A 26573-nucleotide genomic window follows, 5' to 3' on the forward strand; every position below is an offset into this window, starting at 1 on the left:
ATAGATTAACTGTGGACTGAAGAATATACACGACGAATTATAGTTCGTCGAGGTTTACATTTAGAGCCCTGTGATATAGAAGAGCCAACTTGATCAATAATAATAAAGTTTAAAAATGCATACTCATCCGCATTGTCTCGCATCTTCAATGGATAAAAGATTCTCGGGGCCAGAACAAAACGCGAGAATCGCATTGTTCGCCAACCCTCTATGTCGAAATTGCCCTTTGCCATATGCAGTTTCCCACTACAATGCACCAATTCATTTCATAAGAAAACAATTTGTCCTTCAATGGTCTATCGCCAACCTTGTTTTTCAAACAATTATGCGGGCTAAACGCGACAGTTACGTTAATTTCCCGATAACCAACACGTTTTTTCCGTAACTTTCAATTATCAACATATTTGCTGTGTATCTGTCTCTCTTTTTTTCCTTTTCCATTTAATTTTCCTTATAATCCTGGTAGAAATACCCCCCACTTATAACGAGCTCGTTTATAGCACGACATCGTAACGCACAGCAGAATAAATATTTCTTTTTTAGTCTACATGTGCCTCTCGTGTTTGAGGTAAAAAAGCTCGTGATCGCGAGTATTTATTCATTGTTAACAGAAAATGCATCAATTTGTGATTCTACTTTTACTTCCACTGGCAGTACTCAGTGTGAGTTGATTGGTTTACTTTTTATATTTTGTCCACGAAGCTTCTCTTCTTTTTTCAGCAGCTGATTAAAATCTAGCTTATCTTCTCATCTATAGGGACCAGCAAAAACGTATTACGAGTATCATACAAAGACAGTATTTATAAATATAACTAGCTTCGATAATGATTATCTCTCTGTTTACGATGGTTTTATTAAATACAAACAAGAAATCGACCATGACGATCCAATAGAGGTATTTTTTAATAAAATTTCATTAATATAACCAATCACAGATGCATTCCTTCTATCATGTTTTATCTTATTTGTTGCTTTTTGTCGTTTCTAGGTGTTATACTTCTTTGCTCGTGAACATGATCACGCGAGATACGATCAAATGCCATTCCGTATACCTTTTTGTGAGTTTCTGAATGGTATCGAATCCAAACTTTCGGAGCCAGTTTTTAATTTCAACATGGAAAATGCTTTGGCCATTACTGGTGAATCCTGTCCGATTAAACCGGTACGTTTCGCTCATTCGTATATAATACCTCTCTGTCAAATTGAATATTCAAGTTTTCAATTAATGTTTTAGAGCTTACGTCGGATTAATTTTAACCATCCTAACATATTTAAAACCGACAACCCATTGACCTGCGATGTCTTCAATTATTTCTTCGACGTCTTCCTGAAAGAGCGTTACACTCCGCTTATGACGGTGTGGGTTCAATTCGAGCCACTGTCCTCATCTCCGGCTTGTAAACTTCAAAATGTTTAATGAGTGTTCAAAAGCTACCAGTAAAACCGTAATAAAAGCGAAGAAACAGGTGTTCTGCATGTTCACATATACGTCCTTACATAAAACGTCTCAGCTATATACATTTTTTAAATTTCTATATAGCCTCTGTATAAACACTGATAATGCCATAATTTTTTAAATTTATTCCCCTAAACTGTACCATTCCAGCAACATGTTGCACAAACATAAACGTTTTAATTTCATCACATGTAAAATAAGTAAAGTAGCTTCATTTGGAAAGCTCAATTTCAAAACAAGTCTCACCTAACCACAGCATCCAGTCATTATTATAAAAGATCATGTTTAAAAAATACAGAAACTAGAAAAAGAATAACGCTAAGAGTGAAACGATAAGCAATAAAAAATATTGCGAGGAAACAAATGGTGGAGTTTTATGAAGGGGCCAGCGAGCAATTATACCATATACAGTGAAATTCTGTCCTCTGGTGTCGAGCAATAATATTCGCATGGAATTCGTTTACGTTTCGAAGGATGCTCATGAATTTTCAAGGAGAGCCTCCATTTTTCAATGAGCTTATCACATTCAGCAGAATATACGAGATGCAGAAGCAGAGGCAGGAGTGGGAGGAGCGATGCCACATCGTTTTTCCATTGGGAAGCTCGGCCGACGCCAAAATGGTAAGCCCTAAGGAGAGGAGTGAGCCGTGGAGATAGAAAGAGTGGTATTGGAGGATGAGGCGAAGGGAAGAAGAGCGGAGAGGAGCGGAGAGGAGAGGAAAAGGATGTGTAAAGGTTGTTGCAAATGCAGAAGGAAGAGGAAGTATTAGGAGTCGACGTAGCTGCTACATCGTTGGCCACGATCCAAATTTTCCCAAAATCCCTGCGGACCGAACATTTACAGAGGCGACTGCGGAACGCACGGTCGATACTCAATTTTGCCAAGGTATACTTCAACGCATTTCTCCTCATTCTCATTCTCATTCTCCTTCTCAGTTCTCCTACCACTCACTTATCGTCGCTATACCCAAAGCCTACCAATTCATGCGCAGATTATTAAGCTCTTACAGGACTTTTGTCTCTCTCCTCCTATATATATATATATATATATATACAAAGCCTAAATAGATAAACAGACATATATGAAATGGCCTTCTCAATTGCTACCATTGTTCCAGTTTCATCCCTAATTGTAAACGCTTGGCCCAGCAGAAGCAATTTACCCCTTATAACAGAACTTGGCCAAATCACACCGCGTATCCCACGCAAATTAATCGGCCTTAGTTGACCTATTCAGCCAACGGCTACGCCTCTTTCATAAATTTCTCATTTTCCTAGCCATTTCATCCATCGTCGTCAAAGCGAAATCAAAACGAGCAAAAGTTTATGGGAGTTTCAACGAGTATTTTTTACTGTTTTTAAAGTAGAGTATGTAATATAGTGGATTAAAGAGGGATATCGATAAAAAAATTGAGGTTGTGTAATAAAATTCATGAATAAATTGTTTAATTATTATTTTTTATTAGTTTTTCATAACCCGAAGTATATGGTGCGTAATATAGTATAATTTAAACTATAGGAATATTGATAACAAGAATTGGAGATAGAACAATAAAACTGATAGCATTGTTTACTTATTATATGTTCTCACCAGTTTCTTATAACTTAACCGATTTCGCGGTTGCGCTCGGATACATTCGCATAATTGAATTCCAGCCGTTCGCTCGGTCAGTCGTGTATTATTGGGTCAGACGATTCGAAGGATGCGAAGGAGACGTGGGAGGAGGATCCTTTCCGTTTCCCATGCAAATTGACCAGACAAGAAGCCCCTCCACCTACTTCCTTCCCGTATCTCCTTCCTTCCAGTAAAATTACTATTACTCGTTCAGCTACTGCCACCTCGACCATATCTGCTTTTTCATCCAGATATACTGCTGTAGGCGTGCCCAGCTTCATATATATAAAGGCTAAATAACGGAGAAGCTAATCCACGTTGAATAAATAAATTTTTTTATTTAAGAAATTTCTCTCTTCCCCCTAAAAGCACTAATTGTAAGTTTAAATGAATGTTTTTAGATGCAAATACACGCGTATAAAATTTTTATCGTTGAGTTTAATGTTAACTTCTCCAGCAGAACATTCAAATGTAAGAGCAGAAATTTAGAGAACACCCTGTATAGCACATTTCCATTCCAACTTAATTATCCGAGCTATTAGTATTATCAATCCAATTATTTAACTCGAAGCATCGCTTGTATCATTGCGCAATTGAAAAAAGGCACGGTGATAGGCAGGAAATTGCTTATTTACTTACCTCAGGCTGCACTAAAGTGCAATTGGTACGAAAACCTGAAGCCCCGTGCAATGTTACGGTTCATTCTATTGACTGTTTTTATCAATGCAGCTACGGCAAAGCTGGTAAGCTGATGCTTACAAACTTATGCATCGATTACATTTCGGTAACCTTTTCACTACTTGTTTCAGTATGATTACAGCGCTAAGCAAATAGGATATCATATAAATAGCACGAACAATGATTACATCATAGTGTATCCTGGGCAAAATGGAAATCCAAATAGCATCGAATACAAGCAAGATATTACGAAAAATTCAAACATTATGGTGAGCTCTTGGAAAAAATACGTGTATATTGTAAAAAGTTATTTTATTCAAATAAATATTTTATTCAATAGTGATAATTAAATATGGAAAAATGTGAATATATGTAATGTTTAATATACTGAATTGTATTAAATTAATATCAAGCAACTTTTTTAAAATCACTGTTCAAAGAAAGACTTGCTTAAATCAAATGATTTTTCTCTCATTGATATACATTTAGCTTTTATAAATGGGATTTTAGGTACGTGTGATTTTTGGCAACAGAAATGGACCGATTCATCCAAAAGTCGCCAATCAGAATGAGATGAATATTTGCAGCATGCTGGAAAACGCCATTCGGAATGAAACATCGTCCCAAGCTAAATATAAAATGACAGAAGCTTTGAATCTACAGGGGATCAAGTGTCCTATTAAGAAGGTAACTGATTATTTGAACAATGATATTGCTTTTATTTTGTATTGGTGTCGGTAGCTCACACGTTCATGTACATTATATACGATTATGTGTTATTCGTTGGATTGGACAGTTTGCTGGTAAAAGGACCTTGGAGGATTACAAATTCCCATCTAAATTTACAACGAACAAGGATATGGGGTGCGGCTACGTAACGTTCCTGATGAGGCTTGAGACTAGCGGCAGTACTTTGCAGGAGTACGAGCCATTGGTGGAACTATTCACAGAGCTAGAGTTAACGAAGCTAGATGGTTGTTGACTGACTCAAATTGCAACCGTACTGGACTCTAATTTTTAATGTCTTTATTTTTGTAATATTACTTATTCATTTTACAAAGAGGAAATGCCTTAAAATCATGCAGAAGGATATTTTTTTCAAACACAAATCAACGTTATAAAAAATAAATTGCAAATTGAAAAGGAATGTTTAACTTAAACGGTTTAGAAATAAATTATAACATCCTTTCTATGGTTCGAAATAATTTATACATCGAGCAGAGATTGATGGAAAGTTTTTTGTTTTCATTTACCAAAGTTTCACGCTAAATTTATTCTTTTTTAAGTTTAATGCAAGATTTTAATTCTCATTTTTTCGTATCATTTTCACTTGAATTTCGCGGCTGGTTGCACAGTATCCTCTAATGATCGTCCTGGGACACGCGTATATCCGGCTCGTTAGCCGCCTCTATTTCGCTCATTCAGTTTCTGCTACGTCCAGCGAAGCTCGTACGGAAAAACGACCAGGATTTTATGTCTAATTAGACTTTAAATAGTCTCTGGTATATATATATATATATATAAATATACTACACATACAAGCATTACACGAGATGGACAGTACTGGAAGAAATGAGAGACTAAGATTAACCTACTCAAAATTATGAACACTATAAAAAATAAGAAAATTATTGCAATGAGAAATCTTTTTCCATGTAATCGCTTGGATAATAACAGATTTGTGCGGTGTACGAAACATGGAGTGAACAGGGTTAATCTCAATTTGCCAGGTAAGCTCTTGTTCATGGCTACAGTAATAAAGAGACTCGGGAGACTAATCATAGTTAGAGGATTCGTAGAGTATCGTGTGCCAAGAGTGTCAAGATAAAGTAAACAAGTATGGGGGTGTAGTTGTTTTTCGTATAAGAGTTAGATCGCGAATGGCAGGTCGGTATTTCGTCATGGATAAATCGGTTAACTCTGTAGCAGTCCAATTATCGAAGCCCACTCTTGTTCTCTGTAAGATTTCCCTTTATTCGTTACTCGTACTGTCTCTAGTGAACCATCCTGTCCTTTCCCTTTTCGTCCTTTACCTTTCCAGACCATCCCATCCCTTCCTGCCCTATCCCATCCCGTACCATCCCAACCCATCCTATTCCATTCCATCCTATCTCATCCCATTTCATTCCACGCGCGATTTATTGATCCACGCACAATTCCCACTCGGCTCTACTCAACTCTCTTCTCCTCTGTCTGGCCAGTCACTGACACATTCACTAGCTACACCTTCTTCTTACTCCACTCTTCCTTCACTTCATCATTCTCCTCTCCTAAATCTACTTTATCTTTCGTAATTATTGATTATTTTCATTCCAATTTCTCACTCTATGTTGCAGCAACTAATTAATCGTATAATTAATGGTACGAATGAAACTTTTATTCCTGGTAACTCGATGCAAGTCTGTATAGAGTAATAGTTTGAATAATATCCTGAAAAGAGTGCATAGAGCTTTTACAGTTTGTTGTTTAAAAAAACCTTGATTGATATAAAAGTTATAAAAATTCGAGCAACTTAATGAAGCCAAAATTTACAATTTATTCAAATCTATGCTAACCAACATTATGGTCGTTCTCCATTCAAATTGCCGGCAAATCGTATCAGTAGCAATTTACATGAAGAGAATCTTTAATTTCCGTCCCTTTATGTACTATATATATATATACATATTATGGGGAAGCAATAATTGGGCGGCGAGCATTCCCAGCCATCTCGGTTTCATACCAGGATTAAAACAAATTGATGAAAATCCATGACGGCTAGGGAGGAAATTGGAAACTTTTTCAATTTTCTTAGAAAAATAAAACGTAATAAAAGAGTAATTACCGTAAGACAGTAGGCAAGACACAATAACGGAAAAGAATAAAAGTATCGATTCACTTTGAGAAAGTATTATTGTTATTCAACGCAAATCGTTTTATAATTGCTGCTTAGCGTTCTATTAACGTTTTAAATATTGATTTTGAAAGTGCTCGCAGTCGTAATGGAGTTTCGAGAGACTAGAGAAACTAACCAATGGAATATGGAGCTGTGCAACTAAACCAGGCTGGCCACCAACGCCAAATAAATGTTGCACATTTGGCATCGTACATCAAAGCTTGAACCAAATTAACAAGCTTCCCTCTGAAAAGCTTAACATTGTTGCTCTTTCTTCCAATAATTCTCCATTCCGAACGATATAAAGGCCTCTGCTGCTATAGCTATGAAAATGATTAATATTTCATTCACTGGGACTCCATCTTTTCATTTCTGATGATAAACTGAATATCGATCATTGCTGGTGATATAAGCTAATTTAGTCCAGTTGAAATTGGCGAGTGCAGAGAGAGAGAGAGAGAGAGAGAGAGAATGAAAGATCCAACCAACTCCACATTTGGCATAGAAGATCAAAGCTCCTATTGGCCGAGTTAAATTCTGACCTTTCCCCAGTATCTCCTCTACTCGCTTTGCTCTTTACAGGCCAAGTACAGCAATTTATCAGTAACTTGCCTGGATTCCACAGAACACGTGGACCCGACATATCTATTCCGCTTGTTACTTAATCAAAACCCTCCTCTTTTTACGTCCATTGACTCGACCAGAGTTTCCAGTCCTGTCATCTGGCTTCCACCTGTGTTACATGTAATAAACTCGTGTAATTTTTAATTAAAGTCCTCTCGATGTCATCAAGAATAAGTTCTTGCAGAAAATTAAACAACAATTTGGACAAAGGACTTTTTCAGCATACATTACACCAGACAGAAATGAATGCTTTGTGCGAGCATGCGATAGACAAATGACGTGGGAGCTGAAGTGAGATGCGGAATAAATGGACCCTCGGCTACTATTGATATCCAATAGTGTGCTATGAACCAATACTTTAAAAGCAGCGAAGAGAGAAAGCATGTGTGTACTAACGGGTCACATCAGTCAGCTGCCATCGTCGCTGGTTTAGAGGGTGATTCCCTGCCCTTATCCCGACTCCTTTAAGCTCCTCTCCATGCGACGCATACACGACCATTCGTCATATATATATACATATAGATTGATATATGCTATTAACTCCTATCAAACTGACAACAAGTTCGATGCAAACTTATCTGCAGTTAGGCAAAGGATATAACGAGAGATCAAATATGAGAAGAACGATCTATGAAATTTATGCCTGTGCACGAGCAGGTATTATCTTTCTTACCCCCATTACTCTAGATCTAATTAAATGTCAGGATGAACGAATAATTAGCGCAGCTTATTAATTGCCACGATATTAATCGCAGACACAAGCTTGTACGTGAACGCGTTCATAAGTAATGTCTCTATCTGATGAGAAGCGAGATATATACGTTACGAAAGTATTCTTGGCAAGATTGTATTAGGATCACGCGTCTAGATCAGTGTTTACTCACGTTCTTCAAGAATGGCTATGAGCTCTGATCCATTGTGCAACTCCGACCCTTTTTTTCCTGACCGGTCATACCCCTCGAACTGCTACGTCAGCATACGTGATAACCATTTTTACCTTTTCCTTTTCGTTCTCCAGCGAAAGCTCGGTTAAACATTAAATGCAAAATAGTGTAATTGTTGGAGGTAGAGAGTGATGAAAATGTTTAGTGAGATAAAATTGTTTTTGTTGTAAATATATATAGTATATGTGGATTTCGATTAGTATTCGCTTTCAAATGGTCACTGCGATCAACCATATTGATTTGCTGACTATTCGTGATAAATCATTGAACGTGGTAACCACATGGAAGACAGAGATAGTCAAATAGACAATGGTTGAGGAAAATGTGAAAGCCAAGAGCATACGTGGATAAAAGAAGCTTTCGAAAGATTACTAAAATATTTCTAAGAGAATTTGGAACTATTTGTTACAGATATTAATTGTTATATAAATTTAACTGCGTATGACTCCATGAATAAATAGAAATATATACTATCCAAGCTGTAGTTAATAATAATATCATTTTTGTTGATAAATATACTCGAATTTCGATTTAGTATTTGCTTTCGAATGGTCACTGCGATCGACCATATTGATTTGCTGACTATTCGTGACAAATCACTGAACGTTGCAACCATGTGGTAGACGGAGGTAGCCAGATAAACAATGGTTGAGGAAACATCCGAAAACCAAAAGCATACGTGGATAAAAGGAGCATATTAGAAGGATTACTAACAAATTTCTAAGAGAATTTCGCATTATCCGTTACACATATTGATTGTTAAATTTAATCTTTATGACACACTCTCTGGATAAATGAAAATAAAAATACACTAGCCACACACAAGCTGCAATTTCCAGTGTTGAGTCATTATACTGGTCGACGTGAGCGTTTCTGTTTTCCTACCTCGACTGTAAATATTTAATTCGTTCTTTAATTTCAAGTCGGTTCAAAGAGTGAGAAGCGTTCTTATAAATTGGCAAATTTTTCATTTTGTGGTTACAATTTTCATTTAGTTGGACTGAGAACGATATTCGCCTTGAGCTTCGAGAAGATAATAGATCTGTGGCTGGCAAGACTCTTTCAGCATGGAGGCATTGGCAAGCTGGATTAAATCCCTTCAGTAATCTAAAGGGTTTGTTTGCGAAAGTCTCCGTCCGGTCTTTTTCAACCATTTGTAGGCTGACGAATCCATCAGTGATCATTGTTAGTTTAGTCATCCCTGTTCAAAATTTCTGTCGCGTTCTCTTTATTGGCTGGAAGGGCTAAGATATTAGAGAATTCGTTTGAGCTCCCCTAGGCTGTGCTTTCGATAACAAATGTATTGGGAGAGAAAGGATCAAATTTCTTCAAGACTTTTGATGGACGTCTATTTCGTCTTATAAATGCTCTTCGACAGACATAGAAAGAATATTATCTATTTATATGTATAACTATCATACAGAAGCTGGGAAATTCTTATTCTTAAGAATATTTTTCTGCGAATATAAAGATTGGTGCAAAAACTCAACTTACAAGTAAGTGCCAGATAAGCTGGCAAAAAGTTTGGCAACGGTCGAGTATCTCGAAAACTATGCATTTTAGAGAGAAATCTGAAATGGACTTTTTAAAAGTACTTTTAAACATCTATCCGGCAGTATCTTTGGTTTAAGTTGGGGAGGAGTATTGAGGTCATATGAATGTTACCTTGAGTTTTTTAAAAGACCCATATACTTTGTACATACGTGAATTATCGTATTTGTATTTGCACCAACAAATAGGAATACTTTTGTATTTTTGTAGCTATAATTGCGAATATGCTCGTATTTCCACCTACTCTGATACAAATATATTTGTATAAATATTTAGAAATATAAATTTAACCTTCTCTGCTATCATGTTACAAAAATGAGGAAAATTCAAACCTTTGCCTTGATAATACTGCAGGCTTAATTTTTTAATACTATTCCTTTAAATCCTTAAAAACTTTTCAATTATAGCTTGAATGGATCCTAATTGAAATTTCCGGATTACCGATAATTGTTCACCTACTCCATATAATGTAGGGCTAATATGGCTTACATTAACTCGTATTATGTCTTTTGAAGTATATGAGAAGAAAATTATAGCTCTATTATCTGGGTATTATTAACCGACCCGTTGGTACCTAATCGTTGCATGAAAAAATTAATGCTTCAATTAAAAATAATGAAGAAAAAAGTTTTAAAAATATAATAATAATCCATTTTACCAACGTGGTGCTAGCAATATGGTCACAATTAACATATAAGCATATTATTCAAATATTGAGGATATGAGTGTAAGGATGGAAATTGGAGAATGGAACATTGTATTTTCTCAGAAACTAATTAAATTTCTCTCTTTACCTTCAATTTTTTTATTATTTTTTTTGTTTTTATTAAAGTCATTAGTTAATATAATACACATTATATCAATAGGCTTATATCGGGGTATAAGGCTAAGTATTGTTAAATGTTGTTTAAAAATTTAATCAATTAACATTTTTTAAAAATAAAATTCTTGTTTTAACTGCTTGGCGAATAGCTGGAGTATTAGACGAATTTCTGGAACTTTTAATTGCTTAACTTATATTGCTCGTAAGGCAAGAGAACTTTGCGAAACGTGTGGAATTTCAGGTTATCCATATTCACAGCCTGGAAAGACTCTTTCTAATAATGTAAAATTATTTTAAGATTAACAGTTTCAAGATCGATATAAATAGGTATGTCCTATATAAACCAAGAAACTGACTATATAAAAATTCGAGTTTAAGTAAGACTTATTTTGGATAATTTGAAAGAACATTATTTGCAATTCGGGGCAGGAAGTCCAATCGTAAAAATGGCATTCGGTAAATTTGGGGGAGTAACGTCCAAAAGAACGTATTCCTGAAAGGAAGAAATTCAAATGAGCAGATTGTGTTCGGGTCGTGCGACTGTGATATTTCAGTGTCAGAGAGAAATCCGTTGAATTGGGATAAGTTCAGTCGATAACTCTTATTATTACGCGTACTCGCATTACCGACCTGGAGAGTATCCTCTATTTCTGGCATTATTGTGAAGGAATGACCTCCGAGGTACTGTCGAAGAGAAATGGTTTTTACCACTTTTCAATTCAACGCTCGCCTTTCAAGATAAATTACAAGAAGCTGTAAGCAAATGTAGACTCGACAGAAAACTGGAAGATGGCAAGTAGAGTGTAGTAAGCTTGTTTAAAAGCAAAAACTTGCGAAATTCCAAAAGACTACTTCCGATGGTAGGATAATTTAATTGGAATAGTTAGTGCCTCTCCTGCTGACGAGCAGTAAGGAAAGCAGTAGTTAACGTGACGTTGAGTCACGACGCCTATTTCCAGATGACCTATAATCCCTAGGAGTTCCTTAATCTTGGAGACAGTAAACTGCAGCTGGTAGCTGGTAACTGGTGAGCAGAGTGACGCGAGGAGCAGCGAAAAGCTATAGGTGTACATTTATTAAAGAACGGAGGAAGAAAATAAAAAAGGATGAAAGAAGTAATAAAAAAGTAGCAGGAGGAAAACAAAAATACGGACGTGCCTTGTATACGGAGCAAAATCGAAAAGTTTAACGCGCTGAACTTTTCAGTGCACGTAATTTCGGATGTGCAAGGGTTAGCTTAGCAATTCACTATTTTCAAATAAATTGACATTTTTCCAACCCTTTGCATGAGAGGGAATAAAATATGCTTCGATAAAAAGATTAACAGTCAGATTGTTTATTATTCTCAGAGAATTCCCATAAGATACAGCTGGTTTATAGCACGTATATGTACATGCATAAGAAGTTTACCCCCATGTGTGTCGCAAATATTTTCAAAGACGTGTGCCCTTGGGATACTTGAATGGCGAACCTACAAAGTACTACTTCGCTGCTTGAAATTTCATAAAAGGACAGGGGTAATTTCATTAATTTTATTCTAACCTGTTATACCAGACTATTTTACTCAAAAGCAAAAAACATTAACTATTCTCTTTAAAGAACATACAATTTTGCACATCTTACTGTTATATAATAGTCTATAATTAGTATAATAATTTAAAATTCCTTTAGTCGTAAGGAAAACTTTCTCCTGTACCTGAAATATTCAGTCTGTCAATAATTAAGTGGTCGTGTATTTTCAATAAAGAATATTTTCGTAAATCTAGCCACACAATGGTTTCTTCGACTCACGAGGAGAAAATCACTACTATTTATAAGAGTGCTTTGATTCACACACACAAACAAACACACACACACACACACACGATTCAAGTGGAATATCACTTGGTCTTGCTTTTTGGTATAACGATAGGCATTTTTTATACAAAGATCAGTATATCTGGTTCTCTTTTAGAGGAATTATTTAGATCGTGCAAAGCTTCTTTCTCGGCTTTCAGAAGTGTTTTTTTTCCTATTTCTGATCTTGTAGCAAGCGGGATCCGAAGAAATAAAAGAAGAAATTGGTAGAAGGAGTGGAAGAGGAAGAAAAAGCACAAGGACATTCTGACGTAATCGAGTGTGGTGCTTTACATAGTAAACAGACATTTCCATTCGACTTGCATCCGCCAGACCAGAGGAACCATTCGCGTATACCGAGATCGGAAAAATTGCGAGTTTCCATAATAGACTGAATCACAATACTGAAGCCGGCAGCGATTCTAAATGTCGTCACCGGTTACCCCCAAAGGTCCCATTCGTCACTGGTTCGATCACTCACGACTATCTTCGATGCATAAAAAACTTTGTTTCTTCAGGAACCAACCACCACTCTCTTCCTCGACTCGTTCTTCGCTTCGGTAAAAGTGTTTAACAAATTCGATGCTTTCGAATATATTTAGAAAAATTTGCTCGAGAGCGATTGTCTCGTTCGAAGCTATACGACGTGGAATTCCATTACGTAAGGCCAGCAAAAAGAGGGAAGCGAAACGTTGATGCATCTTTCATCTAAGAGCAAGCACGTTAAAGTCACATCAGCAAAACGGTAGCGAGTCAACGAATGAATGATATTGTCTGAAAATCGTCAGGTTGGATAGCCATTGCTTATATTCCATTGTAGAGAGAGAGAGAGAGAGAGAGAGAGAGGAATCACTTGTCTTAGTTGTCGTCGTATACAGTACCTCCGGTAGGGAGGCCATAAAATAAATGACAGCTATTCCGATTATCGATTGATCAAGTGAAACGTGACCACTACCGAGTAGTGCTATCAGTGAAACCCGATATTCCTCACGTATATTAGGTATATTTCTTAAATCGATACGATTATAAAAGATTTTTGCTTAAAATGCTGCAAACATTTCTCAATCAATTGATAAGCCAGAATGGAAATAAAAAAAAAATGGGAACGTGATTTTCCAGTTTTCCAACCTCATAAAACCTACTTTTCTGCTTGCCTGTCCGCCTTCTTGCTTTCTTTTATTGCTCACATTTGTTACCATTTTGGGTGTAACGGACCGTAAGATTAGCGATTTGTCAATTAGCACCGCTAATTTATTTATCACCTTTCCGAACCACATTATTTCCCCCTACCTCAATGACCATCTCGTAGCCAAGAATCTAATATAAGTCTTTATTAAGAAAAGTAATAGAACCGGAAGAAAAAGTAGAGTCCGATGATTTTAATTACAGTTTGAGCTTTCATTTACCCCTGGGAGACCGATTAAACGAGGAATAAATGCGCTAAAAGATATTGAGACAATAAAGTCTTATTCTATTCAACAAAGGAAAACTCTTTCATCTCTGATATTCATCCATCCTGTCTCTGCAAATATCTACAGGGTAATCTTGAATTATTGCACTGGTTGCATATAGATGATTCTTGTGGGTAGAGTAAAAAACACTGTGGATTTTTTCTTTATTTTAGGTAGTTTTTATTGAAATTTTTCAGAGTTTAGAGCAACTAATTGTAGACTCTGAGACCCATGCCAGATGCTCGATATATATACCTTACTTTAATTAAAAATCTAGTAAAAACGAAATTCCAATTTTTAAAGGACTCGCATTAACCTAGTAATAGACCTTAAGCTAGTAACGGTCCGTTTATAAATCGAATATTCGGCTTCCTATAGAAAGTTATAAAATTCTTTAAATCGTGCCATCCGATTGGTTTGACGAGGGTGAAAAATGGGATGATGCAACCGTATCGACAGGTCCTACTTGGTTTGCTTTGCATCATATACAAATTTCAGGATTTCATGAATTAATCGTACAATCACTATATCACAGAAAATGTTTAAACATTTGAATATTTTTTCAAAGTTTTTCTACAATAATCTCCCTTGATCATTTTACTATCTGATCCTTAAATTGCGAGTAGTTATAAATTATTTCACTACACTAAACATGTGACGTGAAATGATATATGCGTTTGATATATATCATACTTTACAAATGAGGTTGACAGTGCAGTATCGTATATTTTTATTTACAAGTATAAATAATCCAAATATATTATATAGCTCTATATATATACTATATTATATACACTTACCTAGGCAAACCCTAGAAAGGAATAAGTTAATTAACCAACGCCCAAAACACCCTTAACAATTCACATTTATTCTTCAGATAAATCCTGAGGCAAATCAGGCAGTTTCGCAGCAAATACCAAACTACAAATTACACCTTACCTCCTAAATGAGGCAAACACGAGCAACATATATCTCTGCAAGACAAATATCGACGTTGCAATTCGATCCTTGCCTTTTGGCTAAAACCAACCATCGCTACTTCTCTATTAATAACAGCCTTAGTTTACTTTTAACTTCTAATCACTATACACATCAGAACTAAACTATAGCGAAATCTCTGAGATGTCGAGGAATTTCTTAATTGAAAAGAAGAATACGTGACAAACGAAAGGAAAGGCGTTTTATCCTTTACATCCTTATGACTTTCGAGGACCCTTGAAAAATAAAAACTTTTCATTCGAAGGATAAAAAAGATTTTGATTATTTTCTGTTGGGTTATTTTCCAATGGCATCTACCGAAGCGACTTCAAAAAGAATTTACTCATCAAACGGAACCAATGAAGCGGCAAATATTTCGCGGGGGTTGACGCACATCGGAGCTCTGATTTTTCAAAGGCCCGTCCGAAAAAAGAATCGACTATAAAGTATAGACGAGACTATAGAAAACTTCTCCGCCCACTTTGGCATCGTTTTCGTATAGCCCCAGCATCCTAGACTTTCATTTCGGCGCTGTTGTCTTTACTCCCCCACTCCATTTCCTTTCTCGCTCTTCATTCTCTCTACTATGTACCGTCTTTACCGTCGATATACAGGTGGTATGAGACTAAATGGAAAATATTTTTTCATCAGACTTGGAAGTCTGCAGTATTAGCTGCACGATGCATTTGTTTTAATAATATATAAGAGATTGCTATTAACAAGTTTCTCGTTTCGCGCTCAAATGTGATCTGAATGAATTATCTTGGTGCAAAAGAAAGCATAGTTTTCTTTTGTCTACAAGAAAAATAAAGATGGAGAAAAGGAGAAAAAAATTTTTTGAACTTTATCCTAGAGAGGAATACTGCTCCTCGTTTATCCAGAGTCTATTATGTCTCTAGCAATGCCTGTCACGGCCGAACGAGCGCGTCTTGGCTTGATATTGGAAAGTCCCGATGGTTTTTCTCCCTTTCTAGCTTCAACTTTCTTCTTTTTACAAGCTAACAGCGCTCTTACGAGACCCATTCCTTAAAGCACCAGGAAACTCGTCGATATTTCATAAAATGCAACGAATCTGAAATCTGTCTGGACCATCAGACTTTGATCAGGATATTTCTTTCTTCTCTGCGCGATTCGTTCTCTAGATTCTTACAGTGAATAGCAAAAGCCTTATTAAGACCGAAACGCACGCAAAATCGGACGTCGAAATGACGGAAATGAGACTACAAGAGAAGCACGTGAACTGTAGTAACCCTCGGATTATAATGGCTTATACTCCAGAGATGTCCCTAAAAGTTATTCGAAAATGGAAAAGCGTACGTGCGCACCCAACGCTCGAACAGCCTGAAAAAAGTAAATCTCAAAATCTTTTTCGGATTTTTTTTAATATATTTTGTTTTATTGATTTGACTTTTGTATACTAAAAAATAAAACTTCTCAGTGGCACCGTTCAGCTGATATAAAGTACCTAATTTTTATTAATAATAAAAAAATAACCGAATACGAATAACAACGTTGAAAAATAAATATCTGAATCTTGTTTTAAACCTACAAAGCTTTATCAAAATCTAAGAGTTACAGTGCATATATATGCTTTCTCTAAAATCATCCATCGTGACTTGCCTCGATAACGTTTCCCATCCCGGAACGTCAATGAAAGATTCAAGATCATACCTCTCGATAGGGAGAGCAATTCATAGTGCTTCTCTTACCCCCCCCCCCCCCCTCTCCTCCTTCCACTCCTTTTCCTGCCACACTGTACTGACAAGTTTTAGAGATCTCCTTGAACCAACAGCTTGCTTCCATCTATCATTCAGAATTAATAGAAGATCCGTATTGAAATGCAGTGTCCACCGAGCGATACGAAACAAATAACAAAGACACAGCGAAAATTTGTTTGATAAATTGTAATTAAGAGGGGGAAGGATTAGAACAATGAGAGAGTTTGCAGTAAGCAAGAAGCAGATCTCGTAAATGTTGCGAGTCAGGGCAAAATGGCTAAATTACGACGTTGCATGGAGTTGGAGGATAAGGGCTCCAGGTCAAGACGGAGAATTGCCAAGTTTGTACAAGTGCATTAGAGTAAAAGCGAAGTAAGGCAAACTTAAAGTGGAAGATCGTAGAATTTGCATGGTTATCGTGGAGGCGACAGATGCGTGCGGCTGTATACAACGCTTGGACGGTTCCATCAAACGCACATAACGCTTTGGGGCTCCACTCATCGCAAACCGCATCCCAATTCGACGGCGAATACCTTTGCATAAATTTACACAAGTCTCCCTTTCCTCCATGCATTAGAGGAGACGCGAAGCCCAATCACCCACAATCCCTAACGCTCAAGACCATAACCTACACTGTCGCTCAACTAATGTATAGTATAATATAATTTATAATAAACACTTGCAATTATAATTATTTTATATATACTATGTACTAGTGCTGATAAATTATTTATCTATCGCAAAAAGTATCAACACATTTGGTTAAATGTACATTTTAATAAAAAAGTAGGAACAGCCATAGAAAAATTGAGTGTGTTTGAATATGTCCAGTCCCCAGGGAACTATGGCCTTTAACGCGTCTCTCTTTCCTCCGTGCATTAGAAGAGACGCGAGAGAGAAACCCTATCACCTACTTTCCCTTAACACTTAAGGATTTTATATAACCTACACTATCGCTGAACTATGTATAGACCACTATAATTTATTATAAACACTTGCACAATTTTTTTTTTATTATATATACTGTACTAGAGCTAATAAATTATTTACTCATTCGACTGGGTTTTCGGTACATTTGGTTAAACGTAAATTTTAATAAAAAAGTAGGTATAAAAGTTGTAGAAGAACTGAGTGTATTAGAATGTATTCAGGAATTCTGATGGTTTTCAACGTGTCTCCCTTTTCCTTCCTGCATTAGAAGAGACACGAATCCCAGTGTCACCTACAAACAATCCCCAAAGCCTCAGAATTATAGTCTATATACATTCTCCAAGTTCTCACTATATAGTATAATAAACAATTCTACTTACAGTTAAGCATTACACGCATTAGTGCTGATAAATATTTTATCCATTTGGTGAAATTTAAATTCCAGGAAAAAAGCAAACTATCGCAAAACTGGGTGTCTGAAGAGGTCCAAGGACTCTGGTGTTCAAATGAGGGGCAGAGGAAATGTTGGGGCTTTATTTTCCCTCAACGAAAGAGAGCCTCGGGGGAGGTGGTATTTTTATTCAAATTTCTCTCGATCCGTCCTCGAACTTCCGCGAAGCCACTCGAGGCGAAATCGCATTATGCGCTCCTTGAGTAAAGTCACCACTCTAATGTCGAGGCTTGGCAAATTCTATTTATTCGAACCTGCAGAAACACGCCTACTTTGTACCCACCGCGCGCCTTGTGTTATCCTTATTAGATGTAAAATCCGCTCACCGTTGTAGAATATATACATATACACAGTATATGTATATATATATATATATATGCTACATGTATATATGTATATCCAAGTGATTATCGTTTATGCAAAAATCTGTGTTAACGTGTGAGAGATGTCGCAGAGCGGAGACAGTCTTAGATTGCTCAACGATTGATTGAACGAGGAAAATACTCAAGTTTCGAAACTCGAGGAAGGCTTTGCTTGCAAGCTTTAGTCGGAAAACTTGGAAAAACTCGTTTGTCAGCCTGGCGGCTACGTACTTTCGTCTTGCTTGCAACGAGTTTTTCCCCAAAAGGGCAAAAGCCACTTCGATCTATTGCACGTGCACCCTTTCACTAACGTCTTTCAAATTTTTTCTACGACTCGTGCTCATTCGCCAGCCAGACTATCTGCCTGACCCCTCGCCTCTTCGTTTCGCACAAAAATCAATAAATTTATCCAGCTGGATTCTGAAATCCGATCCTCCGATGAATTTTCTCGTGTTATTTTTAACTCTGTTTATCTGGCTTTTATGCCAAAGTACATTTTACATTAGCACAGGGAGGAGTGTAGGGTGTGTGATCCTTTTAAGGAAAGAACATTGCATAATCACAATAGATCATTGAACCCTATACTCCGATAGCAACTATAAATTATTCATTATTTTAGAGACAATTTTAAATCATATTATAATTTTGATCAACTTTTCTCAACAACTTTTAACATTTTTACGCAATTGATTATATACGTACGTTACACCATACACGTCAGAGCCGATTCAGCCACTTTTCACCAATAAAATTCTAACATACAGAGCTTTTTGTATCAAAACTAATATATAACAAAGAAATTCTATAAGTATCACAAACCTTATTCTATAACTTATACTCCGCGGTCTAAAAACTGTCTATAAAACCTACCCCCGATCTCCCAAATTTAAAATGATCCGCTTACTCGTGTGTTCGCATTTTTAGTTCATATTCAGGTTAAATTAATCGACTGTAGTTTGGAGAAAAAAAGAAGCTTTATTAGCCCTGTCCCGTTTTGAAAGATTATTTCCATGAGACAAAGCTGCAGCTTGCGAAATACTAAAAAGCAAGTAACAACGATCTACGTTGGCCAGTTTCATAGCCCGTAGAAAAAGATCTAGCGTGTTTTTCACATGATGCTGCAACCCCAAGCAGGCATGTTGCTAGAATGAACGAGACAAGCACCATTTCTTATCCAAGCTAGCAAGAAGTAACAAGGATGTACTATAGTACGTGTGTGCAATTTTAGAGAATGTCGTGTAAAAGGAAAGCGTTGAAACTGAAAGGAGGAAATTAAGAAAATTTGCGGCTTGTATGGTATTATTTAGGATGTATGGTGAGAAATGCCGCAGGCATTAGAGATCCCAGCTTTCAGGAAGCTTTGGCGGGTATAAAGCGTCGAGAGGAAGCGCATGCATGCACGTCTCTATGGGTTTGTTGTGTTGGTGAGAGGCGGATGTTCCAAGTATTGGTAAAGGTGGAGCATCAGGCGCAGACTTATCCGTTCCTTTGACTTCTCTCTGATATACCTAACCTATACCGAATATCCCAACTGGTAAGCTATAGATATATACATATACTGTATATACCAACTCAACGTCTGTTCCTTCCGCCGAGCGAGTCGCGTCGCAATTCGCAATTAGACACGGGAGAGACACGCGCGTGTCATGTTCGAAGTTCATGCCAACCGATGTCGTGTAAACATGTCGCTTTCGCGGCATACCAACCACTGCGCTTTCGTCCTTCACGCTCTCTATCGTCACGATTAAACTCTCTAACGACCATCGACCATATTATCAACTCGCATGAATCCTCCTCTTTAATAAGAGGATGTACTCTGGTGCAGATATTTTTATTGCTTCATTATAAATGAGCATCGCACATGGGATAATTGAACATTCATAAATTTCCTACAAATTATCTGTGGCTGACTATTTCATAGAGATGTTGTAAAAAATTAAAGGAATTTGCTACAAGTTACGAAAAAATAATTAGTTGTAAATTTGTAGTTGAAGATAATGTAATTGTGACAAATATTATTATAATAGATAACTAGTTTTTATAATAATTATTAATGTGGACTAATATAGTAAAATTTACGCTAAGAATTCGAGAAAATTAATCAGCACGGTAAAAATTACTTTATTATTTTTTTTCATAAAATTTTTATTGTTCCCGTAGTACTTGAAGCATTTTAAGTTTTTGTATTGTCTAATCGTAAATTTTACAGGAAATTTGTTTGTATATATTGTGCAATGCGTGTCTATAATGCACAAGTACAAATAAGTCTGGAGTTAACGCAGCTATTTTTAATAATTACAAATGTATGCCCTTCTGAACGTAGAATAAATTGGTAAAATCTTTAATGAGAAAATGTGTGACTTTGTTCATATTCTTTTGTATGTTCTTTATCATCTATATTAAACTTGAATTTTTCATACACATACACACAGATAAAAGAAAAGTTTTCTAATTATTGTTAAATATATGTTGTTATATTTAATTGAAAAATGTACTGAATTTAACTTTTATAAAGTTATCATTCTATTCATGTTTTTTTAATTTGTCATTTATTAATTCGACTTAATTTTGTCTTTTTTTATAGAAACACGTTAATACCAATAGCGAATACATACGATATTTCTATAATTTCTTCTAAATGCATATTGTTATAGTAAATTGACCGCAAAATACGATGGTAGATCTTTTATTAAGGTAAACTGCCGTTTTATTCATTTATTTTAGTTTTTAAGTTAAGAATTTCTGTTCAGTAATATTTATCGTACTGCGAATTGTGAAATTAGATTTAAAAACATGAACAAAAAGGTCGCGGCCCTTAATAAGCACTTGCACCCGACGTGCACCGAAGTCTACCGAACTAAGCCGAAGCTCTTTACGTGTTATTGGAATAGTGTGCGTGGCTCGGTGAGACTGGGTGAGACGGAAGCGACGGAAGGGTGGCTCACACGGACGAGAGCTCTGTGCGTAGCGCGTATAAATGTATTACGTGTTACTGAGAAATATACTGAAAGTGTAGTATAAGTGTGCATCACCAGTAACGTTTATTTTACTACACGCTACACGTTGATGTTTAAAAAGTGTTGAATTGTTTTGAACCTTTGAAAATATGTCAAAGAAGAAAATGTTTATTAGTGAACAAATAACGAACTATAGCTGTATCTTGCTTTTATTTGCAGTAGTAGGTGAGAGGTTTGATTGTGGATTAAAACTTTGGTAAATTGTGAAAAAAAGGAGTGGCTCTATTTTAAGCGAATTTCTTGTACATTGGGCGTTACCATTTTAATATTAATAGGAATTAATTCGAATGTTTTTCATTGACTTTTGTTAAATGAAACACAAAGCTTTTAATATCAAAAGATAGCAGAAAGCATAATTTAATATTATATACATAATTGTATATCAAATGCTATAATATCTGTATTATATTATTCTTTTAGGCTCCGAAGCTATCAGATGCTATCAATGTAGCAGTGATACTGATCCTGAGGGTACAGACATTTGTGGAGCTTATACCAAATTTGATAAAGAAAGAAATATTGCAATAGATTGTAACAGCGAAGAGTCTCATATGCCTGGCACGTTTTGTGTAAAACTTACACATCAAAGTCCTCGTGGTTTCATCTGTAAGCTATATGAAATTTTCAATATACTGTCATCCTGGGTAAAATTGATCATTTGCATGTGAGATTCATTACTTTGCATAAATATTTATTATTGTAATATTCTTATATATTCATATTATTGTGACAAATATTTGATATGTAGCATAACATGACAATACATTTTGTTATATATTTCAAATGTAATACTTGAAAAACTCACTGTATCTGATCTAATCAATTGTATCCTAAACAACAATACATTATGTTACAAGATAGGTGCAATATAATGGAAATAAATATCATTTTTGAATTATTTAGGGGATGGCAGATGGCGGCAAGTGATTCGCCGCTGTGCATCAGTAGCTACTACCAGTGTTACAGGTGTTTGCAATTGGGGTGTTTACGAGAATGGAGTTTATTGGGAAGAATGCTACTGCTCTGAGGATTCATGCAACAAAGCAACTGGTTCAGTCTCAGCAGTTCTTCCACTCACACTAACACTTTTATTTTCAATATTACTGTTGCAATGATATTTTACAATGAATGAGAGGAATTAATAGATTTCATATTTCAAAAGAGTTTACTTTTAACAATATTGTACAAAATCTTGTATTATTTTACAAGACATTATTCCGTCCATTTATCTGTACAATGTAAGAATTTTTTCTATTTTAACTGTTAGCTCTATTGTATAAGAAGTTAAAACTTTTATTGAATAGAACTACAAAGTATAATTGTAGAATATTGAATTTTTTGAAGCATATTGTTTAATAAGCTTAAGTATTATTATATATAATAGAAATGAAATTGTTGAATACTGGTCTCTTTATTAATCACAATTTTATCTATTAACATAAGTGAAAATAGACAGTATGAATATTCATACAGTAATGTTCTGTTTAGCCGTATTTTCTACACTCTTTGTAAAAACTAAAAAACTTATATTAATAGTATTTTTTTAATAATATAAGGGCATATATATACCACAGTTGTTCTTTTTAACTAGGATAATTCTTTTTCATATTATTCAATACGCAGCACCTGGTTGAGAAGAAGTCTAAACATATAGCTTTTTTTTCAATAATGGTAGTAAATATTTTGACAAATTCTATTTACTTTTAAATAGATCAAGTTAGTAAAGTAGATAACTGTTGTCATACTATAGCAGTTTATGTAGAAACTTAGCAAATATTTTAAAATTAGCTAAAATTCAACAAGAAAATTATATTAGAGAAATTTATACAATTTTGTAAGAAGCAAAATTAAATTTAAAATTTTACAATATTATGAGCTCTAACAGTTATTTTATTATAACTGATTTTAAAAACCATTTAATCTTCTGATTTGTTATATCATTAAGGTACTTTAAGTCATAAAATTATAATGATAAAGTGTTATTTAAACTTAACAAATAAGTAGAATCTGATGTAAAAAAGAATGATTTAATTATTAGATATAAATGGCTGAGATCAGTTTGATATTAAAACTAGGGCTACTTTGTATACACAGTGGAATGCAAGTGGTAGCGAATATTTTTATTATAGCTTAATTTTGTTTTTTAGACAACTTTGAGTAAAAAAGTCAAAAAATATTTATTTCCACCAGGTACTGTTTTAACATTATTTGATATTTTAAAACCCCATAAGTTACAATCGCTGAAGAATAAGAGTAGAATTATAAGGTCATGGACATCATGATAGAGACGATAGAGTTTCCATCAAGTTCCCACAATTTACCACTACAAATTGCACATGCGTTCAAAAACGCTCAATGCTCATATTAACCTTTTTATACATATATACATACATATATACTAGTACACTGACTACACTGCACTGAACTGAACTGAAGTTAACTGAACGTCACGAACCGACCGACAGTGCTATTGTTATATCGAGAAGAGTATGCAGTTTAACGCGATCGATAAATATTCGCTAGATGTAATTAAGCTATATATATTATTTATTATCGATTTCATTCTTAATTAACGATTAACGACAATTATCGTCAAATAAAATCGAATTACAAGCAGACTCAGCTGCGTCTGTTGAATTTAAAGATGGTTCAGTGGTTCGATTGGTTACAGTTAATTTTCCCTTTATTATAGGTTAGGCATTTCTAAGACAACGTGGATTCGGAACAGCTTAAAAAATAACGCTAGTTTTGCAGAATTTTAAAGGATTTTCTTTATAATGAACATCGCGGATGGCTCTGGAGTATCACGCTACGAGATTGTAATGCTTGTAGCTAGATTATCCTTTGTAACTGCACTTGGTTTCTTCACAATGAAATTTATTATGAATCAACTTGATCCAACAAATAAAGCAAAGAAAAAAGCAAAGAAAAAGGTAGGCTTATTCAATTATTGATAGCTAAGAATTACTTTATCAATGTTTCCTTCATACAATAATACAATAAAAGGTATTTCCAATCAAATCTAGTACCAGTTTGATCCACTTCATAATTAAGGAATGGTTATTCTAGCTTGTTGATAAATTTGTTTATGAGTCACAAGCTACAGTAAGCTATATTCACTTAGATCTTTACTAATCAGGTAATTTTTCAATAAATTTATTGAAAAAGTGGAGCAAATGGTTCTAAGCAGTTCAAGAAATCATTACTATTATTTTAGTAAAAACAATAATTGTTATTGTTTCAGGCAGAAGAACAATTACGTAAATTGGCTAAAACAAGTAATTCTGCTTTGGCAATCGATACTGACCAACTGACAGATTATGAAATGATGATTGCAAGTCATCTTGTAGATCCTAAAGATATCAAGGTAACATGGAAAAATATTGCTGGACTTGAACATGTTATACAGGAATTAAAAGAAGCAGTAATTTTACCTATACAAAGAAAAAAACTATTTGAAAATTCTCTTTTAACTCAAGCGCCTAAGGTTTGTAGTTCAAATCAAAGTTTCTTTTAATTTTCTGTAATATTATTGCATTAAAAATTATAGGGAGTTTTGCTCCATGGGCCACCAGGCTGTGGAAAAACAATGATTGCAAAAGCTACAGCTAAAGAATGTAAAACAAGATTTATTAATCTGGATGTTAGCATATTAACTGATAAATGGTATGGAGAAAGTCAAAAGTTAACAGCAGCTGTATTTTCACTAGCTGTTAAGCTTCAGCCATGCATTATATTTATCGATGAAATAGGTAATATAATTAAAACATAATTTTATTACAAATAAAATAATTGTAGAAGTATTGTTTTGTAGACTCATTTTTAAGAACACGTACATCTCAGGACCATGAAGCAACGGCTATGATGAAGGCGCAATTTATGTCTCTATGGGATGGTTTAATAACTGATCCCTCGTGTACTGTAATTATTATGGGTGCTACAAATAGACCACAAGATTTAGATCGGGCAATACTGAGACGTATGCCAGCCACATTTCATATAGGCTTGCCTGTGAGTATAGGTATAATTTAAAAAACATACTGTCATGACTAAAAAAATTCTACTTTTTTCTTTTAAAAACACTTATTTTAGAATAAAGCGCAAAGGACCCAAGTTTTGAGTTTAATTTTAGAGAATGAACCTATTGCAAATGTTGATATTGAAAAACTAGCAAGTCAGACACAAGGGTTTTCTGGCTCAGATTTACAAGAACTGTGTAGAAATGCTGCTGTATATCGCATTAGAGATTACCTCAAAGATCGTTCACGGTAAAAAGACTTTTTATTTCTAATTTTTTAAAAATCATTGTATACAAATAGTTATCACGTCGCTTTCCTCTTCATTGTTATAGAGATGCTTTAAGTTCCGGCTCACAAGTAGATAATAGTACGGATGATGAAGATGCTGAAGACATTGTACGTGATATTACAATGGATGATTTCAACACATCATTAGAAAAAATGAAAGCTTCGAAGATTCATACAGAACATTTAAATTCTGCAAGATTAGATTTAGATTAAACATGAAATTTTAATTATATTAGGTTCATTCAAATTCTTTTCTATCAAAATGTAAGGGAGGCTAGTGATTAACATTCAAATGAAGTGCTCCTATTTTCTCATAGATGTGAATAGATGTTCATAAAAATTTCATGATAGGCTTGTTTACCAATAGAAAATCATGTTAAAATTTCATTATTAGAAAAATACATCGTTTTACCATTTAAATCCATTGAAATTCTTATTGTCTATGAATTGTATTTTAATAATTTTTTTTACATAAAGTATTAAGCTGTTTATTTTATATTAAAAAAAAAGTAAATAACAAATATTTCAATAGTTATAAAGTTCTGATAATTTAATTTTATTTTATAATGCTTACAAATTGTAGCAAAATTTTTGAAAGCGAAAAAAAATAGATTTCAAAGTTAAAAAGTTTTTGTTATCTTCTTTTAATTACTTATACAGATAATTTTTTATCTAGTTTTAATTTTGTTTCCAATGAAAATTTTTTTGTTACGTGCTTCATTAAAAATGAACAAAATAGTCATTAAACGATATACTTGATAATTGCGTGTAAGTTAATTGAAAACGAAAATAAAAATCTAAAATACTTCCAAGATAACTGCATGATAACTTTCTTTAGCTCAGTAACAAACTTGTTAATGTTTATTGTATGAATGGCACAAAGAAGTTAAATATATTTCAACTAATAAATTTTACAGAATGTACAATGCTGAATACAGATGTTGTTAGAATCAAAAG

The 26573-nt window shown here is 34.8% G+C and overlaps 4 protein-coding genes across 6 annotated transcripts; all 4 read left to right on the forward strand.

Moving 5' to 3' along the window:
* The first annotated feature begins 494 nt into the window (after positions 1-494).
* LOC136774051 (uncharacterized) lies at positions 495-1468 on the forward strand. The gene is made up of 4 exons (XM_066728114.1): positions 495-662; positions 758-895; positions 989-1162; positions 1235-1468. The coding sequence occupies exons 1-4, from the start codon at positions 615-617 to the stop codon at positions 1415-1417; spliced, it is 543 nt and encodes a 180-aa protein (XP_066584211.1). The 5' UTR covers positions 495-614; the 3' UTR covers positions 1418-1468.
* A 1075-nt stretch (positions 1469-2543) lies between these two features.
* On the forward strand, positions 2544-4944 carry LOC136774624 (uncharacterized). The gene is made up of 7 exons (XM_066729031.1): positions 2544-2652; positions 2976-3123; positions 3473-3542; positions 3614-3814; positions 3881-4018; positions 4260-4436; positions 4546-4944. The coding sequence occupies exons 1-7, from the start codon at positions 2544-2546 to the stop codon at positions 4729-4731; spliced, it is 1029 nt and encodes a 342-aa protein (XP_066585128.1). The 3' UTR covers positions 4732-4944.
* Positions 4945-21239: 16295 nt separating this feature from the next.
* Positions 21240-23582, forward strand: LOC136774290 (UPAR/Ly6 domain-containing protein crok-like). Its single transcript, XM_066728477.1, has 3 exons — positions 21240-21474; positions 21730-21915; positions 22213-23582. Exons 1-3 carry the CDS (start codon positions 21399-21401, stop codon positions 22422-22424), a joined length of 474 nt encoding a protein of 157 aa, XP_066584574.1. The 5' UTR covers positions 21240-21398; the 3' UTR covers positions 22425-23582.
* Positions 23583-23706: 124 nt separating this feature from the next.
* On the forward strand, positions 23707-26535 carry nmd (no mitochondrial derivative). 3 transcript variants are annotated; one of them, XM_066728472.1, is made up of 7 exons: positions 23707-23834; positions 24002-24242; positions 24554-24796; positions 24860-25061; positions 25124-25320; positions 25402-25577; positions 25661-26535. In XM_066728472.1, the coding sequence occupies exons 2-7, from the start codon at positions 24087-24089 to the stop codon at positions 25827-25829; spliced, it is 1143 nt and encodes a 380-aa protein (XP_066584569.1). In that variant the 5' UTR covers positions 23707-23834; positions 24002-24086; the 3' UTR covers positions 25830-26535. The 3 variants fall into 3 exon arrangements, with proteins under 3 accessions (XP_066584569.1, XP_066584571.1, XP_066584570.1); XM_066728474.1 differs by having other exon boundaries at positions 23712-23834; positions 25402-25570; positions 25690-26535; XM_066728473.1 differs by lacking the exon at positions 23707-23834 and having other exon boundaries at positions 23846-24242.
* Positions 26536-26573: the final 38 nt, after the last annotated feature.

The sequence above is a fragment of the Prorops nasuta genome, unplaced genomic scaffold, assembly GCF_024137725.1.
Source record: "Prorops nasuta isolate Cenicafe-Biocafe unplaced genomic scaffold, Cenicafe_Pnas_1.2 PNAS00006, whole genome shotgun sequence".
NCBI lineage: Eukaryota > Metazoa > Arthropoda > Insecta > Hymenoptera > Bethylidae > Prorops > Prorops nasuta.

Excerpts from the sequence above, each read along its gene's own strand:
- LOC136774290 (XM_066728477.1), top strand. The coding sequence starts at position 21,399 with ATGTCAAAGAAGAAAATGTTTATTAGTGAACAAATAACGAACTATAGC. Across the intron at positions 21,475-21,729 it reads GCTTTTATTTGCAGTAGTAG|GCTCCGAAGCTATCAGATGC; the intron begins GTGAGAGGTTTG and ends TTATTCTTTTAG. Across the intron at positions 21,916-22,212 it reads AAGTCCTCGTGGTTTCATCT|GGGATGGCAGATGGCGGCAA; the intron begins GTAAGCTATATG and ends TGAATTATTTAG.
- nmd (XM_066728472.1), top strand. The coding sequence starts at position 24,087 with ATGAACATCGCGGATGGCTCTGGAGTATCACGCTACGAGATTGTAATG. Across the intron at positions 24,797-24,859 it reads TTTTAACTCAAGCGCCTAAG|GGAGTTTTGCTCCATGGGCC; the intron begins GTTTGTAGTTCA and ends TAAAAATTATAG. Across the intron at positions 25,578-25,660 it reads TACCTCAAAGATCGTTCACG|AGATGCTTTAAGTTCCGGCT; the intron begins GTAAAAAGACTT and ends TCATTGTTATAG.
- LOC136774624 (XM_066729031.1), top strand. The coding sequence starts at position 2,544 with ATGGCCTTCTCAATTGCTACCATTGTTCCAGTTTCATCCCTAATTGTA. Across the intron at positions 2,653-2,975 it reads ACTTGGCCAAATCACACCGC|GAATATTGATAACAAGAATT; the intron begins GTATCCCACGCA and ends TTTAAACTATAG. Across the intron at positions 3,815-3,880 it reads ATGCAGCTACGGCAAAGCTG|TATGATTACAGCGCTAAGCA; the intron begins GTAAGCTGATGC and ends TACTTGTTTCAG.
- LOC136774051 (XM_066728114.1), top strand. The coding sequence starts at position 615 with ATGCATCAATTTGTGATTCTACTTTTACTTCCACTGGCAGTACTCAGT. Across the intron at positions 896-988 it reads ACCATGACGATCCAATAGAG|GTGTTATACTTCTTTGCTCG; the intron begins GTATTTTTTAAT and ends TGTCGTTTCTAG. Across the intron at positions 1,163-1,234 it reads AATCCTGTCCGATTAAACCG|AGCTTACGTCGGATTAATTT; the intron begins GTACGTTTCGCT and ends TTAATGTTTTAG.